Source organism: Triturus cristatus, chromosome 10 (assembly GCF_964204655.1).
Source record: "Triturus cristatus chromosome 10, aTriCri1.1, whole genome shotgun sequence".
Taxonomy (NCBI): Eukaryota; Metazoa; Chordata; class Amphibia; order Caudata; family Salamandridae; genus Triturus; species Triturus cristatus.
Window position 1 is genome coordinate 995,636,857 of NC_140593.1, and position 19,252 is coordinate 995,656,108.

Consider the following 19,252-nt stretch of genomic DNA (forward strand, 5'->3'; position numbering starts at 1 on the left):
TGGAGTCCATCCGTGGGAAGTTTTAAAATCTGAAATAGGAAGCTCCTTTTCTAAATTTAAATATCTACAGTTGGCTTCCTGGTACACAGCAGAAAAGGATTCTATCTGTGGTGATTGGGAAATCGAGTTTATTCTTCAGAATTCTAACCCTAAAAAAAAGGAGGTTGCATATTGGTACAAGAAACTCTTGATTCTGACGACGCAGATCTCCCTCTACAGTATGTAGCCTGGAACCAGTCACCCTTGGACTCTAAAGCCATAGAGCTATATGATTTATCACTTCAAATTCTATATAAGTTTGTTTAACCTGCATCTTTAAAAAATAATCATTTTTATGTTATTAATATATTATACTATACCCCTGTGAAAATAGCTAGATTTGCCCCTTTAGTTTCCTCCAAATGTCCAAGATGAGACTTTTCTGCTGCTGACGATGTACATATTTTTTTCGAGTGCTCTAAGCTAAGCGGGTTTTGGCAGAATGTGGAGCGCGCTCTTGGCGCCATCTTTAAAGTTAAGATCAATCTGAATCTTTCTATAGTCATTTTTGGTACGGATTTTGAATCGATGGACCTGCTGCGGCCAACTCAAAGAGGTTTGTTACTATACCTGATTCTTATCGCCCGAAGGGAGATATGCAAACTTTGGAAAGACCCTCGGCCCCCACTTTTTGATAACTGGTTGAAAGCTTCATTGGGTCTGGCCCGCTTGGACCAGGGGCATTTAAATGATAACAATTTCAATATTTGGTCACAGTTTTTATCTTGGGGCAGAGAAATGAGACGGGTTGAATGCCCCTTGGTCCTATGATTACACCAAGCTTTACACAAAGAAGCTGGCCTGGTTAGGCTTAAAGCCAATGCAGCCGCAGAAGCCTAGGGTGCCCACGTCGGATGGATGGCTTCTTGTCAGAATTGCAGATGCTGAATGGTGAGATGAGGACTAAAAAAAATTTTTTAAAAAAAGGCTGGAGAGCTGCAAGGTGGTGGACCGGATGCTGCTTGGTGGTGCCTGTGGACTGCAGGGGTTTAGCTCCCCTACTCCAAGGGAGACTGTAGCCAATTTTCGAAGTCCAGGCAGGCTACCCTATGCTTTGGTAGTTCTCCACTTTGCAGGATGAGTCACTCTGTTGCAACTGTCGAGCGAGTTATGAGCAGGCAGGGTTTCACGCCAAAAGTTCTCAGCTTGTCTGCTGTTCTCGCAAGTGACTCTTCTTCGTCCTTCTTCTCTTCACCCATCAAATCTAAGTTCTTGGGTAAGGGGTGCCCCCTAAATACTCAATTTAGGGGCGTTAAGAGGAGTGGCAGGTAGTGGACAATGGGCTACCTACCTTTTAGGGTGTCTACACCCTCTGTATGGCCACTTCCTGTGGGACGTTAGCATAACCCTGACCCTAGAATGATAATTCCGTCCAAAACAAGATGGAGGAATCTGAAAAGGGGAGTCCACATCAGCTAGTCCACCGTAGGGGTGGTGCTGGCCTGTCTTACTGCCAAAAGGTGGGGTCAAGACAAGGAGGTGGGCATCTCCACTATCTGAAGAGACCTGGGTCGCATAACAAAGGCGGCAGGGCCTTTGAAGCTTCCCACCCTGGAATGTAGTTCCTGCTTGGAGGAGGTGTGGACTCCTCTGCCAGAGCAGGCTTTGTTCCTGACCTCAGAGAGTGAAGGCTCTCACCTCAGGGGGTCAGAAACTTGTCTAGAGTAGCTGGCTGGTCGAGACCTGTCAGCGAACACACTGGGGATTGGTAGGTTTTCAGGGGGCAGCTCTAAGGTTACCTCTAGGTGTATTTATTAATAAATCCAATACTGGCATCAGCATGGGTTTATTAAGACGAGATGTTTTGTACTAAACACCTGGAGTTATGGAGAAGCCATCATGTAGATGGGAAATTCGTAATCATGGGTGTCCAGCCCATGGACTCGGTATGCCTTCCCTGTGAACTCGTGGTATCCAAGGGTGAACTTAGATATCACAGGACATATCCACTGATGCAGATATGCCAACACATGGGTATAGTGCACCCTGCCTTAGGGCTGTTAAACCTGCTGTAGGGGTGACTTACCTGTACAACATGCAGAGCAGGGTAGGCATGGCACACAGGGTTGTGTGCCATGCCAGGGAGGGAGGAAAAGTCAGAGATGCATAAAGGTAGGTACAGTCGGTTTCAGGGGTTCACCTTCAGGGTTTAGAGTTGTAGTGGGCCAAGGTCCAAAGTACTACCAGCAGTTCTACAGGAACTACCAGGGTTTTACCAGGAGCAGGGTACTGGTGAGGTTGTAGCATGGCGCGCTACGGTGAAGGAAGGCCACTTAGAAATAGGCTGCACAGGGAGACTTGGGAACATGTCAGAGAGCTCCCAAATGAGGGCTTAGATCACAAAGCTCCCAAATGGGGACTTAGATCACAAAGGATCTTGGAGCAAGGGGGCACCACTGGTTCAGTACCCAGGTCGGGCCGCTCGGGGACAGAATGGTTAGGGTGGCTGGGCTGGTGCGCAAAGATGCTTCTTGCAGTTCGAGGCAAATAGCTGGCAGGGACAAAATCGGGACAGCTGGACCACTCCCAAAGTGGGTCTCAGTGATGCTGACGTTCCTCGATGGCTGCTCCGTCGAGGTGCCGGGGGAATCTGGAGGGGACTCTTACTGCCGATTTTTGGTGCAGGGCGACCGGTACCCCGGGGGTTGATGTTGTACGCCTTCGGTTGGACCCGGTGTACTCATTCCGTCAAACCTTTACTCCGCCTGCTCTATTCTGATTTTGGTGGACCGTCTTTTTTCTGACACCTGTTGACTGCATTAATTGAAATCTTACTCCGATGGCCTGACAGAGTACTGACTGTAGTAGTCATTATTTATTTGTTTTTCCAAAACAACCTCGCACTTTGGGTGTTTGTTATTGAATAACAAAATGTTTGGTGAAAGGCCATTGTTTGAAATGGGGTATCTAGTTGGCAGTGGTATGCACCCTGTCCAAGTAGGGACCCTCACTCTAGTCAGGATAAGTAAGTTGCACACCTAAGATAACCCCTGCTCACCCCCTTGGTAGCTTGGCACAGAGCATTCAGGATTATCCCAGAGGCAATGTGTAAAGTATTTGTGCACACACACACACAAACACAGTAACACAGTGAAAATACCACCAAATGACTCCACACCAGTTCAGAAAAATAGCCAATATTTATCTTATAATAACTAGACCAAAACAGCAAACGGCCAAGCAATAAATCACCAGATAGTGAATAAATCAGGCTACAATGTAGTATTTCAAAGCTGACTTCCTTCTAGAGCCTTTACAGTAGTTTTAACCCAGTCTTTTGCTCCTTAGAAGCTTGTGGCCGGTTTACGTTAAGAGATTTACGGTATTTTTTAGCTGCAACCAAGCAAGTCTCCTCTGCTGTGGAATGGAGGGACCCCAGTGCATGGAAAGAATGCTGCGGCGGGGTTGTAGCACACAGGAAGGGGTCCGAGTCCTCATGCCCCCAAGTGCAGATGAAAGTAAGTCTCCCCCTGCCTGCTATGCTTACATCCCTTGCAGGGACCATGTGGTTTCAAGTATCTGGACCATGCGGATCCCCAGGTTCACAGTATCTTGCTTGTGGGCGGCTCTTGTAGCTACCGGAGGATCCAGGGCAGTACTCCCTTCGCCGCAGGCATTGCTTTGCTTTACAGCTACAAGCGTCCTCCTGCTTGACGTGGGGAAGGCTGGGGGCACTGCACTGCCATCCCGCCGGTCTCCTCATTGTTTGGCTGCCGCAGGGTGGAACTGGTTTGCGGAGAGGCACACGGTGTACTAGGCCCCCATTAAAGATCGGGCCATGCTGATTCTTCTCCTCACAATGCCCTTGGTCCTCAGACTGTGCACTCGGCTAATGGTGTGCAGCGCCTCTGGTCAGTGAAAGCAGGCGCAGCTTGAAGTGAAAGACCCTCATAAGTCAGGGCTGGAACAACAAGCGCTGGCAGTTGAGGGTATGACTGGTGACTCAGTTGAAGGGGGCTAGAGATACTCTGCAGGAGATGTTGATTTGCAGACAGTGCTCGATCAGAGCACACAGAAGATGTTGATGGCCCTGAGTCTTCCACAACAGGAGGCAAGCTCGACAAGCCCTTGGAGTTCCTTGGATGCAAGTGGATGTAGAGGGCAGGACTGTTCCTCCCTCACTGCAGAGGCAGCTGGCCAACACAGCAGTCCACAGTGCACAGTGGCAGTCCCGCCTGATAACACAGCAATCAGCATATAACAGGCCAACACAGCAGAGCAATGGCTGAGTGGCAGTTCCTCCTGGTAGCGTGGCTCCTCGTGGTTGCAGAGTCTACTCAGGACCCCAAAGTTAACTAAATATATGGTGTCAGTCATTCAGTACTTATACCCATTCCAGCCTTTGAAGTATGCAGACTTCAAAGGAAAATCTTTGTAGTGCACAAGACCCTGCCATTCCCTGCTCTGGCTCCAGACACACTACAGGGGATGGACACTTCTTTGTGTGAGGACAGACACAGCCTTATACAGGTGTCAGTGTCAACTCCTCCCAATACTCTGGGCAGAAAGGCCCATCAGCCTGGTGATGGCTCATCAGGATCTGCAAGGCACTCTTCAGCTCCCTTTGTGTGACTGTCTATATTGAATGCACAAACAGCCCAACTGTCATCCTGACCCATGTATTCAGATACGGGCAGAGGCCCGAACGGTTAAAGTAAGAAAATGGCAACTTTCTAAAAGTGCATTTTCAGACCTGCAATTTAAAAACCAACTTCACTTTTGTGGGTCCACAGACTCCAAACTCCAATTTTCTATCAGCTCCCAATTGGAAGATACACTTGTAAGATATTACAAGGCAGCTCCAATTTTAACCTATGGGAGGGATAGGCTTTGCTGTAGTAAAAAACGAAATTAGCAGTATTTCACTACCAGGACATGTAAAAATCAACAGTACTTTTCCTACCTTATAAATACACTGTACCCTGCCCATGAGGCTATCTTGGGCCTACCGTAGGGGTGCCTTATATGTAATACAAGAAGTGCCTAATTTGTGCCGATGCTTTCCGGTGCTTAGCACCGGAATTTATTTTTCAGGGCCGGGTCTATTAAAGTTTGCTCCCCTGGGCCCAGTAATTATTAAAAATAAATGCACACGTACCCGTCCTGTTCGTCCTGTTCTCATTTGGTTCAGATTCCTGCCTGGTATGTCTCCAGAAAACGGCCCACCCACGTCCAGGCATGATGACTGCATCACATTAGTGATGTCAGCAGTTGACGCATGCCTTTCACCAAAAGGTGTCCTTCTGCTCATTGCATTTGAATAATTGCGGGCGGCTGAGGGCGGGCTCGTGGGTGAGGTGGGGGGCAAGGCAGGCTGGGAAAGTTCAAGACATGCTGCTGAGGCCCGTTGGACAGGGAACTCTGACTTTTGGGCAGCTGTCCAGAGGCCTGCGTTGAGGAGGAATTTAAATGCTGCAGTTAGAACATTTTAAGAATGAAAGCATCGAATCCCTGATGCTGCACAGATTATTAATTCCTTATCCAGGAATTGAATTCGAGGAGCTGCAGGCACAAAAGGTGAGTCCCCCTCCTTTCCTGCGCCTCCCTTTTTTTCATGCTGTACTACAGAGCAGTTATTGAAGCGTACTAGTGTCTGCCACTGCAAGTCCCAACACCCATTTGCAATGCTATAGGTCTCGCATTCACGTGAGTTTAAGCTATTAGTATTGTAATTGACAATGCCTTTTATTTATGTTTTAAAACATGAATAAAAGGCATTGTCCTTTACAATGCTAATAGCTTAAACTCGCGTGAATGCGAGACGTACTGCATTGCAAATGCTTTTTTAAGTAGCACCTGTGATTTTAAAGGGTATGACTACTTAAACAAAAAATCCCATTTTGAAAAGCAAATGCACTGAAGGGTCTGTTTCGGCGGCAACCAATCACGGGAGTCACAAATTGCAACCTCCCAAATTAACATTCATTAGGCGGGTCATTTTCAGACACTCTAGCAATTAACGGTTTGCAATGCAGCTTATTAGCAAACAGGTTGATTTGCAAATCCCTGTTGCAAACCACCCGATGTGCAAATTGCAGATGCCTGGTGTTTGAAAGGTAATGATAGATCTGGACTTCGACCCCTACAGAAAGGAGCATGTTTAAGAACGTGCCCATGCACCCATCAGATGAATTACCTGCTTACTTAGGGACGATGCACAAGATAGGAAAAGTTATTAGTTAATGACCGCAAGACCTTCAACGTAAGACATTCTCATTAAGATATTTACAGGCTTTCAGCTAATTAGTTACACACGCAAACATGCGAACACAGCTGGTGAAGTCCTCAACAGCACACACGGTAATGAACACCACTCTAATAGTGCACACTTCTTGGCGATGCATTCAGGTGAGGAGACGTGTACATCCAAATGTCTAAGTCGCACTGCCAATAGCCATTCACACCCACAGACCACTTTAGACAGAACATTAGGCACATGTACAACGCAGCTCAGATATTCCATATAGTTGGTTATTATGCTCAAGCTCACAACAGCACCAACCACAATAATAAACAACCTGGAACAGAACACAGAGAATCCTGGTCTGTGACAAAATCATTGAGGCCTGCTAATGGCAATGCAGCGCTACACATATCTCTGTTGAAATATCAGAACATACACATTCACGTCATGTTTTTACACAGATGTCACACAGGCCTGCTCCTATATTGGAATACCCACTTTCAGAGAAGAATGTAGGGGCATATTATCAAGCACGGCGTTGAAATTATCGCCGCGTTAGCGGCAGAAAACGGCTGCTAAAACTGCGATAATGGGCTTGATAATATGCCCTGGAGAATTCCAATAGAAGCCCATGTTCACACCAGAACATGGGCTTCTATGGGAATTCTCAAGGGCATATTATCAGCTGTGCTCCTGATCGACTGTTCAAAATTTATCTTTTTCAGTTTCTTCATATTTTGTTTTTTAAAGGAGGTGGCATTTCTTGTGTACTACCCACAAACTGCATAATGTCATTATGAATGTTGGCCCTACAGATTGACACCCTTCAATCTAGTGATTGTGTTCCTTTAGATTTTTAATAGGTTTGTTGTGTCCACAGATGTTAAGTTGGAAGGAATGTAGAAGGGCAACATTAAAAGCATTGTGAAAATCATGGTAGTTTGATTCTCCTCTCATATTGTAATAGCTATCAGATCCTGGAATAAAGAGAAATTGAGCAAAAACCCTATTTGGGGCAAATGTCAACACGCATTGCTTTTATTTTTCAGTGCAGTATTATACAAGCAGGGATAGTACTCATGATTAAGATTTCAACTGGTTTGGAGCACTCAATCTTTAAACCATAGCAGAACAGTGGGCCACTTTTAATATAATGCAGCAGAAATGCTAGTTTGGTTTTTTTGCAACTTAATCACAGGGATGGGTCCCTGGGCTACAGCATAGCATATGTGAAAAATCAGGTTGTTGTTTGAGAGATGTGAAACCCTACCCTAGAAACAGCCACAATCTTTGTTAGAGTGAGCCACAAAAAGTTGTTAAACTAACCTGTAAATGTTGTTTCTAGTCACTCACACATACTTTAGATGATGAATGCATAAGGTATGTGTAAGGGACTGCAGATGGTATTTGTGCACAGTGTGGGTGTTTAGATTTATAGACAGAATGTGGTGGGGGATCTATGAAACTTCAAATGATCATTTTAATTCCTGGTGTTTGTAACTGGGACAAAATAATTATACACCATTATGGCCTTGTGGTTGTTATAGGTGATTTCTACTGTTTCAATGTTGTGCTGAGGGCTCTGACTCAATCTAGTGGGTATCAGGAATTTTCTTCCATCTCTGATGACTGGCATGTGTTCTCCGAGGTCTTTGAATAGATTTGTATAGCTATTGCTTTTGAAAGTACATTTCAGGATCGGTGGGTCCCTCAATCTCTTTTCTACTCCTATTGAGAAGGAAGGTCTTCTGGTTCAGTAGAAAGCTGTCAAAGGTGGTTGGGTATTAAACTTGGGGAAGGGTAGTGGTGGAAGAGGGCCTTTGTCTGATATCAGGGCCCCATCCTGCAAATGTTGCAGCACACAGATCACTGCCCAGCTTTCCCCAATAGCTCTCCATCAGGAAATGTGAGTCACAGTTAGAAAGAAAGATCGTTCTTCTTGTAGAGAGTCGCACACTGAAATTCAGATTGGTTATTACATCTGGTTTTCAGTAATGCTAGTTGTGGACGTGGGTGGGGCTAGAAGAGGAAGTACAAATTAAGCACTGAATAAAAGTGAGGGTTTGGGCCTGGCAAGTGGATGTACTTGCCAGGTCGAAATGGCAGTTCAAAACTGCACACACAGACACTGCAATGACAGGCCTGAGTCATATTTGCAGGACTACTGAGTGGATGGCACAACCAGTGCTGCATGCCCACTGGTAGCATTTAATTTGCAAGCCCTGGGCACACATAGTGCACTTTACTAGGGACTTACAAGTAAATTAAGTATGCAAATTATGGAGAACCCAAATACCAATACATTTTACACGGAGAGCACTTGCACTTTAGCACTGGTCAGCAGTGGTAACGTGCCCGGAGTCCTCAGACCAGCAAAACGAGGGTCTGAAAAATATGTGGAGGAAGGCGAAAAGTTTGGGGATAACTCTGCAAAAAGGGCCAGGTCCAACAGCCATCAAAACTGATGATGGCCGTCTACCCAACTTTTTGTAAAATCAGAGAAACCACTATGACAGTGTTTCCTCTTACAGGGTCCGATTCACAGAACTAATCTGAGACAAAATCCTAAACTTACTACTTTTGGTACAGAAGGCACTTACGATTTTTGGTATTCACAGAATGCACTTATGACTCCTAACTTTACGTCCGCACTCGGGTCGGAATTTTCGCACCCGGACCGTACTCTCCGCACCTGGAGTGTACTCTTCGCACCCGGACTGTACTCTCCGGCTAGGGTCGTACTCTCCGGCTCCGGCTGGATTGCAATTTTTACAAAAGGGAACATTAGGAACGTGTGATAAATGGTAGAAAAACGGTTTGGCCAGGGAAAAGGATATGGCCAGACCCTACATTATAACCCAGAAAAGTTTTCTCCTTTGCATCATGGTACATGCAGTGCACAATTTACGCTCTCCCTCAGTGTTGACTGTGCAGTCAACACTGTTATGTTTTATTATTTCTATTAAAAATAAAGTTGATTATTTACACTATTTTACACTATTTAAAAACGTTCATTATGTTGCTGATGTCATCAGCCAGGTAGTGATCCTTTCTCACAAACACTATCCATGCTGTCATCTAATCTCTGTAGCACAAGCTTGGCACTAATAGGATACGCAGGCATTATCCTTGCATTTTTCATTTCACAGAGGTAAAACCTATGCTCTCATGCAATCACCGAGACACTACCCCTGCATTTATGCAATCACCAATGCACCAATGCTCTACCCATGCACTCATGCAATTCCTCAGGCACTACTGTAGAACTCATTCATTCACCTCTAATACTACTTCTGCACTCATTCATTCAGTGATACTCTACCCATGCACTCATCCAATGACACAGGCATTTCTGTTGCAGTCATCCTTTTATTCAGGCACTACTCATGTACTCATCTAAGCAACCAGACATTAGCCATGCACTTATAAAGTCACTCAGGGGCTACCTATGCACTCATCCAATCACTCATACAGTACCCCTGCACTTATGCAATCACCCAGGTACTGCCCATGTACTTACCATGTGGAAACATGCCATGGTGTCACCCCTCCTTAAGAAACCATGGGCGGATCCGAAAATCCTGGCTAATTTCCGCCCAATATCCCTCTTACCCGCTTTCTCCAAAATTATGGAGAAACATGTCCACACACACCTTGCTAGGTTTTCGGAGGCAAACAACATACTACATCCCTCCCAATCGGGTTTCCGCCCTGGCTTTTCAACGGAGACAACTCTGCTTGGTGTGATGGAAAATCTTCGCCTCCTAGTCGATAGAGGTGACTCCGCTGCGCTGATCTTACTTGACCTCAGCGCAGCGTTCGATACCATCTCCCATGACATTTTGTTAAACTCACTTTCCACCATGGGCATTAGGGGCAAAGCATTAGACTGGATATCATCTTTCCTAACTCTCAGGACGTTTCAAATCACCTCCAGTACTGCGACCTCAAATGTCCACCCATCCCCTCACGGTGTCCCTCAGGGCTCGGTGTTAAGCCCTCTGCTCTTTAACTTATACGTTACTCCGCTTGCCCAGATCGCTGAAGCTGCAGGTCTAAACATGTTTACCTATGCTGACGATTCCCAGATCATATTTTCACTCTCAAATGGAGATCATGACTCCTCCTCCCTTCTGCAGTCTGGCCTTAGGAACATCTCCACCTGGATGAGTAAAAACATGCTCAAACTTAACGGTAGCAAAACGGAGGTTTTGACTTTGGGCCCAAATCAAAACCTCTGGAACTTAAGACACTGGCCATCCGAAATGGGCTCCCTACCCACGCCGTCACAAAAAGTTCGCAATCTAGGCATTATCATTGACAACGGCCTAACCATGGAGCCCCAAGTCATTAACCTGACATCCACCTGTTTCACCATCTTGAGGTGGCTTAGGAAAATCATTTGGATGCTACCTGACGACACTCAAAAGTCCGTTGTCAATGCATTAATCACCTCCCGTTTAGACTACGGAAATGTTCTTTACCTGGGGTCTTCACAAGCAATCATGCGTCGCCTGCAATTGGTGCAGAACGCTGCAGCAAGACTGCTCTGCAAGTGCAATAGAAGGGAACATATGTCCGGTCATCTTAAGGCTCTCCATTGGCTACCTATCGCAAATAGGGTCAAATTTAAAACACTCAGCCTTATGCACAGAATCAAATGGGGCAATGCCCCCAGTTATCTGCAAGCCCTTGTGCGTGCTTACACTCCGGCTCGCTGTCTGAGATCTTCATATCAAGGTCTTTTCTGTGTACCCAAAGTTCGCCTTGCGAGGATGGGGGGCAGATCTTTTTCCCTACTGGGTCCCAAGCTTTGGAACTCACTTCCTCAGCATCTACGTCTGGAAATCAGCCATACCCGCTTCCGCAAAGCCATCAAGACCTGGCTCTTCTGCCAGTAATTTGCTCCAGCCCCTCCTTTGAGTTTTTAGATCTGCTCAAGTGGTTAATATCTTTTAGCGCCGGGAAACCCTTTTGGGGTAGCTGTCGCGCTTTAAAAATCTAATAAATAAATAAATATGCAATCACTCAGGCATTATTCTTCCACGCAACAATTCACTGAGGTACTAACCATGCACTCATCCAATGACCCATGCATTAACCTTGCACCCATTCTTCCATTCAGGCATTACCCATACACTCATCCAATCACTGAGGTACCACCCATGCACTCATGGAATCAGACAGGCACTACTCTTGCACTCTAGCATTCACTTTGGCAGTACCCATGTACTCATCCATTCACTCAGGCACTACCCATGCACTCATTAAATGACCCAGACATTACCCTTCCACCAACCTTCCACTCAGGCACTACTCATGTACTCATTCATTCACTTAGGCAGTACCCATACACTCATGCTGTGCAGTCAACACTGAGGGGAGCACGAATTGTGCACTGCATGTACCATGATGCAAAGGAGAAAACTTTTCTGGGTTATGATGTAGGGTCTGGCCGTACCCTTTTCCCTGCCCAAACTGTTTTTCATGATCTCCTCTACCATTTATCACATATTCCTTAGGTTCCTTTTTGTAAAAATAGCAGTCCGGCCGATTGATTACACTTATTTATCCGGCCCCAGCTGGAGATTACGGCTCAAGCCGGAGAGTACGGCCCTAGCCGGAGAGTACGGTCCGGGCAAGGAGAGTACACTCCGGGCACGGAGAGTACGGTCCGGGTGCGGAAATTCTGGCCTGAGTGCGAAAGTAAAGTTAGGAGTCGTAAGTGCCTTCTGTGAATACCAAAAATCGTAAGTGCCTTCGGTGAATGCCAAAAGTAGTACGTTTAGAATTTTGTCTCAGATTATTTCTGTGAATCGACCCCACAGTGATCACTGGTGGGCTGGCAGTAATCTCTAAATTTGGCAGGTGGGAGTAAGACAGTCTGGTCCTGAATTTGAGTTTGGTAGAGAAGTATGTACTGTAGCGATGGCGGAGTACTTTACTCCCCCCATGGGGAGAGTACTCTGCCCAACACATTTAGAGATGCCTGCTAGTTTAGTGGACATTGCTTGCATTTGCAAGAACCACCGTCACAGTGGTTCCTGTAAATGCATTGAAATTCTGACAAGACGGCTTCGTCAATAGTGGATTTTGTGATCGAAATCTTTAAAAACACAATGACCTCAAACCCCCCCCCTCACCCCTTTTACTATGGGAGTTGTATATAATGGTGTGGGGGGTCATTTAAAGGCTTTTGCTTTCACATTGTCTCACATTTTGTACGGCAGTATGTGAAAGCAAAAACTGTCTCTGTGTTCGCCTACTCTAAATAGGGCGGCTGGGCACCTGGTGAAACCTCTGACACTCCTTACTCCGTCAGGCGGTCGGAGGTATATGTAGCAGGCAGAGACGGAGTAGTCTCCTCCATCTACATACTGAAGTTTCCGCCAACTCAGTGTGGTGGGCAGAACTTTGCTTTGGTGGAGAGAGAACTTCATCGTCTGCGTCAAAGTCTTAAATCAGGCGCTCTGTCAGGGAGGTGAACGTAATGGCGTCCGCCACCCTGACTGACCAGCTACGGCCTGCCAAACTCTAAATTTAATAAAAGCTTTACATTCAACAATGTCATTACTTATACAACTGCGTCATCTATTGATCGTTCTCCGAATTGCATGGTTCTTTCTTAGATGATTAATCTTTTCATGTTTTATTTATTTATTTTTTCTACAGCATCAACATGTCCCGAATGGTTAACTGATTTCTTTATAGAATGAAATTGCACCAGTATATGAAAACATACACAAATCACATATACTTCACAAGTTAGCAGATTATAACGAAAGTTGATGTTTGGACAGAATACAAAATACACCAGGATTGTTACATACACCTGGGTCGTTACATACATATGTACAACTATAGTAATTTACATAGATCAGCTATACATTTGTACCAGGTTAATAGTAATTTTCAATATGCAGGACGTAAGGAGAATAAAGGTAGGAATAAATGGAATGCCAGTGTTTTTTCAATGAATCGGGGTGTTGTTCTGAAGTGTTCTTACAAGAATAGTTCATTCAGCTCTCTTCCGGAGACTCCTTATGAGGAGTTTGCTGTGATAGCACAGAGGATGGAAAAAAGTATTTCAGCTCACTTTTGAATGAACCAAGAAAGATGCCATAATGAAAGAAGTCTTTGGAAAGACACATTTTCCAGCTCCCCTTTGATAAATTCATATGAAGTGTTTGTTTCTAGTCGGCTAGATGGAGTTCCATACCCTGGGCATACTTGTTTAATTTTCTATATGTAGGCCGCGTATTCAAGCATGAGGGGGTCTGAGCTCTAAAACTGGCATTGTACGCCCTTGATTATCTGCTGAAGGACTAGATCAGTGATTCTTAAACCTGTGGTTCAAGGACACTTGGGGACCCCGAGGCCTACTTAGGGGGGCTACTGTTTTCAAAATTAAATAATATTAAAATGAATAAAATATACATAAATAAGGAAGCAACATTGAAAATTTGGAAAACATTTGTTATATTTGATTGGGAATTACAAAAGATATTTCAATGTTTGAGCCTTTGTTTGTGTATACTTGTTTTTGTATTTTTGTGTATTGTTTTGAGGTCTGAATCATAGGAATTGCTTAGACTTGGGTCCTCATCTTCCACTAATGGCTCAGTGTAGGTCCCCGGACTCCATTATTGATTCAGTGGGGGTCTACAGAAGTCACAAGGTTAAGAACTGCCGGGCTAGGTAATTCAAAGACCCAGACTACATATCACCCTAGTGGGCATACGTTAGTGCATCAGCTGCCAGGTAGCCAATAATAACATTATGGGCATTTTGGTTTCTTACTGAGTGTTCGTAACCAAGTTCTCACTTTTTCTTCAGTCTCCGATACAGGAATCACTCATTGAATTCAGTGACAACAGCATGAACAAGATTGCAGCAGACATGTTCCAAGGTATGTTATTTCACCCCACTACTCTTTTGTAATGAGATTTGTGAACTGTTAAAAGGAGCATTGTAGAAAACACACACAGTTGCTCAAATGTAAATATAATCCAAGAACCATGGATATGGGCTTTAATGTATCAACGCATTTATCTGTAGACTCAGACTGGGTAAAAATCTTTGCTACGTCATGGCAAAGGTTTTGTAATTTCTTGACCACAATTTTCTTAAACCACCCTGGGTCTAACACCAGACGTAGCCTGTAATAAGTTGTTATATTTGTGTTGTGAAGTCAGAAGCAGATGTTTTCTGTTCATTCATCAAATGTATATAATGTTGGGCATAGCAGGATGGGTGTCAGTCCTTCATATTTAGACAGCAACAGGTGCAACCCAATGTACTGTTCTGGAAAGCACCGACACACCCTGCAACTGGCACAACTCGGCAAGAATGACAATCTTACACACCAACTGACAAACTAAACTGTGTGAATGTCTGTATCAGTCACTAACCCATGCATTCAGCAAGACACATTTAATGACTCACTTATATAGTCAGTCACGCACCTACTAAATCATCCATTCAGAGACTTATACACCCACTCATTCTTCAATACACCTTGGCCTATATATATATATATAAAACATATTTTAACTTTACAGAAACACACAGTCACTGGATGATGTCATCGGTGATGTCATTTGAGATGTCATCAGTAACGTCATCAGTGATGTAACTGACCATGTCATGAATGATGTAATATGTGACGTCATCAGCAGTGCATTGCGGGGGCGCGAGTTATAGTCAGCTGAACTAACTATAACGGCCGAATTTCTCTGGTTTTGTATGAGTGAAATGTTCAAGTAACTATAACGTCCCTGAAACCTGTGGTTTTTTCAGTGAATTTCTAACGTTTTTTAAATGCTAATTTCTAACTATAATGTCCTTGAAACCTATGGTATTTCAGTGAATATATATATATATATATATATATTATTTATTTATATGACAAGGGGAGGGAGTCGCGTGCCCTGGGCACCCCATCCCCACCACGGTCGCAACTTATTTCAAAGGAGAGGGGGATCACCTGGCCTTCGCCTCGAGTTGTATTCGACCCCAGGGACCCCATCCCCTGGGCCCCACCTCAATTAAAGGTGGGTGCCCACCAACCACATGCTGTTTATGCTGCTCCCTCCAGGCAAGAGCAATCTGTTGATCTGTTTCCATGCCTGCATCAATGCGGACAGGGAAACAATTCTCAAGTCTGCTCTCAACTGGCAGGAGCATTTGTAAAGCTCCCACAAGCTGGGAGCAGACTTTGTGTTTGCTCCCATTTGGCAGGAGATTAAAAAACGCGTCCGTCAGGCTAGAGCAAACACGTTTCCCTGCCCGTGCCAGTGTGATAAGAGAAACTGCAGTGTTCCAGGGGTAAGCTCCCTGGGACACAGCAAGTGAGCTGGCCCCGGGGCAAGGGTTCCCCGGAGCCATTAAAAGCTCATGGAGGGGAGGCCACATGGCCAACTTTCCCTGTTTTTCAAAGGCATGGCCTTGGGTGATGGGATCCATAGGGCCTTTTTAAGGCTTGGGTAAGGGGGCTGCACGGCCCCTTCCCCTTAACAAATACTTTGGGCCCCAGGGTATGGGTTCACAGTGGCTGAATATGGCTCATATCATTTATAAGAGCCCCTCTTATAAATGATAAAATTGGACCCTGAGGATGGGGTCCTGGGGCCGATTTTAGGAGGGGGGCTGCACATCTCCTCCCCTAAAAAACTAAATTGGGCCCTAGAGATTGGGTTCCTGGGATCGAAAATGACTCAGGGAGGGGGGGCGCACGCCGCTCCCCTTAATTAAACAGTGCAGCCCCAGGCCGCCATCTTTTTATTTTTATTCCACAGGAGTCTTGCGAGATTGTAGCAAAAAATTGCTGTTTTTTTATTTTGACCCCGGGGGTGTCCCTCTTGGTTACCCCAGTGGAGCCCCGGAGGGCAGGTATATCTACCTTGCCCCCTTATATCTTATTTTTTTTTAAAGTTCATCACAGAGTACTAAGCTTCTGAGGCTTGCAATGCCTGCCAGCAACATTTTTCTGATGTTGCTTGCAGCCAATCAGTACGCTCTCTCCCGCAGGAGTCTGACTTCTGTGGGAGCGATGTGGACAAATGGTAAAAAAAGCTTGGTGCGGCCAAGGAAAAAGATCAAATGTCTGATCCTAGCTGGCGGGAGCATTTTTAAAGCTCCCGCCCACTGAGAGCATACTTTGTGTTTGCTTCTGCATGGTGGGAGATTAAAAAATGCTCTCGCCAAGTTGGAGCAAACACAGATTTCCCTACTCGAAACCCCTATGTCCTGGGCTGGGATGCCCAAGACATTGCTAGTGAGCTGGCCGCGGGGGCTTGGGTCCCGGGGCCATTAATTGTTCGTGGAGGGGGGCCCCCTCTCTTTTAAAGAGTTTTGCAGCCCCGGAAGATGGGAGCCCCTTTTTGACATATTTCAGCCAGTGAGTGGGATTCCTGGGGCCTCTGATGGCTTGGGGAGGGGGGCTACATTAGTCTTCGCCCCATGGGTGGGCGTCCTCAGGGACTGTAAAGGCTAGGGGAGGGGGTCTATGTTTCCCCCACCTCCCCATATACAATAATTTATAGAGTGGCAAGTTATAGTTAGTGTTGTCAGGTTAGCGAGCCGAAAAGAGTGTTTAATGAGGTGTGCTACTTATAATAATTTGAAGGTGGTGGATAAATTCTAAATGAAAGCTACAGCTATACCTTTATAATTTTTGAAGTTTGTTTTGCATAGAGAAAAATGTATTCCTACTATAACTAAGCTTGAAACTTTGCTTTTTTCATTGAATTTCAATGTTTTTTAAAAAAATGTTCAACAAAAATGTGTTGCAAATCGTAGAGTTCAGTGTCTTCGGTTGGATTGTTATGTGGACTGTTGTGCAGTAGTAGTATGCAAAGGTCTTCCTTCTTTTTACCAATATGTTGAACAGCTTACCAAAAGCTCCCCATGTGTTTCCCACCAATTTTGGCGACACTCTCTTGATGAGATGAATATGAGGACACCTTCATCAAACAAAGAAGCACTTTTTGAAGGGATTTTATATAGCGTGAACTAGACCCGAAGGTATCAGATCGCTTTACATGAGCAGAAGTTGCATTACAGATGGACTTTTATTAGGCACGGGGAGATTAAGTGATTTGCCTAGAATCATAGGTTGTTGAGCGTTCCTGCCGAAACTCGATCACGGTTCCCAACCTTCAAGGTCAACCGCTCTAGCCATTAGGTCACATCCTCACTCACTTTATATAGTTAAGAGGAAGTACCCTTGTTTGGTAAAGATTCACATCTTTGTAGTGTCGTCATCTTCTCTGTAGGAGAATTCCTGTTATCACAGATTTGTGGAAGAAGACACACAAGGAACAATCACATTGCCGAAATTAGGTCACTGGAGGCATTTCCTCCTGGTCCATTATGCAGCTGTAGTTGTAGAATATGCACTAGACATTTACCCAATGAGCTAGCACTTACTAATTAACCAGTCGAAAGTACTCCAGTTGTGCAAAACTGTGAACTCTAGTTGGATAAAGGGGCAGGTGAGTTTCTGTTCAAACTCAGTCATTCACACAGCTACTGGCACACCTACACAGACACTAAGACACTCACTCACATACCCTTTCAGCCACTCTCACATCTGCTCACAGACCCATACCCCCATACAGCCACTCACATACCCACTTACAGATCCATACAGCCACTCACTCACACACATACCGATACAGCCACTCCCACACCCACTCACAGACCCATACAGCCACTCATAATTTTACCCACACAGCTACTCACACACCCACTCACAGATCCATACAGCCACACATAATTCTACTCACACACCCTTACAGCCACTCACACACCCACTCACAGATCAATACAGCAACTCACACACCCAATCACAGACCCATACAGCCACTCACACACCCACTCACAGACCCATACAGCCACTCACAGTTTTACCCACACAGCTACTCACACTCCCACTCACAGACCCATATAGCCACTCACAGTTCTACTCACACACCCTTACAGCCAATCACACACCCACTCACAGACTGATACAGCCACTCACACACCCACTTACAGACCCATACAGCCACTCGCATACTCACTCACCGACCTATACAGCCACTCACACACCCACTCTCAAAGGTTATATTTGGGAAATAAAAATAAACAAACCTTCAAAATTCACAAAGAAAAACCCAAAGGTTACAGGGACATTATAGTTAGGAAATAACATTAAAAAACGTAGAAATTTGTTGATAAAAACAAAGGTTACAGGGACGTTACAGTAAGAAAATAGAATTTTAAAAAACCTTTGAAATTAACTGAAAAAACAGGGATATTATAGTTAGGCTCAGATTTCAAACCCACAAAACCATAGCAATTCAGCACCTATAGCAGTTATAATTACCTGAGCTAACTATAACTTATGCCCCGCAATGCACTGCTTGTGATCTCACATATTACATCACTCGTGACGTGGTCAGTGACATCACTGATGACATCTCAAATGACAATGATGGCATCATCCACAGACCCACACACATGCACACAATCCCACACAGACCCATAGAACTACACACACTCACTCATCCATAGAGCCACTCACAGTCACTCATCCATCGACTCACACAACCACTCATTCACCCATACAGCCACTCACACAACCACTCACTCACCCATACAGCCACTCACACAGCCACACACTCACCTATACAGCTATTCACACACCCACATATTCACCCATACAGCCACTCACTCACCCACATAGCCTCTCAACACAGTCACTCACTCACCCATACAGCCACTCACACATCCACCCACTCAACCTCATAACCACTTATATACCCATACACACATCCATACAACTATTCAAACACCCGCTCACTCACCCATACAGCCACTCTCAGAGACACTCGCTCTCCAATACAGCTACTCACAGACCAGCTCACTTAACCAAACACTCGCTCAAACAGCCACCTACTCACCCAGCCACTTACTGATACAGCCACTCACACAGCCAATCAATCACCCATACAGACACTTGCACACCCACTCATCCACCCATAC

At 45.1% G+C, this 19,252-nt stretch overlaps 1 protein-coding gene across 1 annotated transcript in view; it reads left to right on the forward strand.

Moving 5' to 3' along the window:
* MYO15A (myosin XVA) overlaps positions 1-19,252 on the forward strand; it is a 1,126,038-nt gene that overhangs the window by 887,141 nt on the left and 219,645 nt on the right. Inside the window, exon 56 of the mRNA XM_085631315.1 lies at positions 14,060-14,132. Coding sequence (XP_085487441.1) covers positions 14,060-14,132 — 73 coding nt within the window. The remainder of the gene's footprint in view (positions 1-14,059; positions 14,133-19,252) is intronic.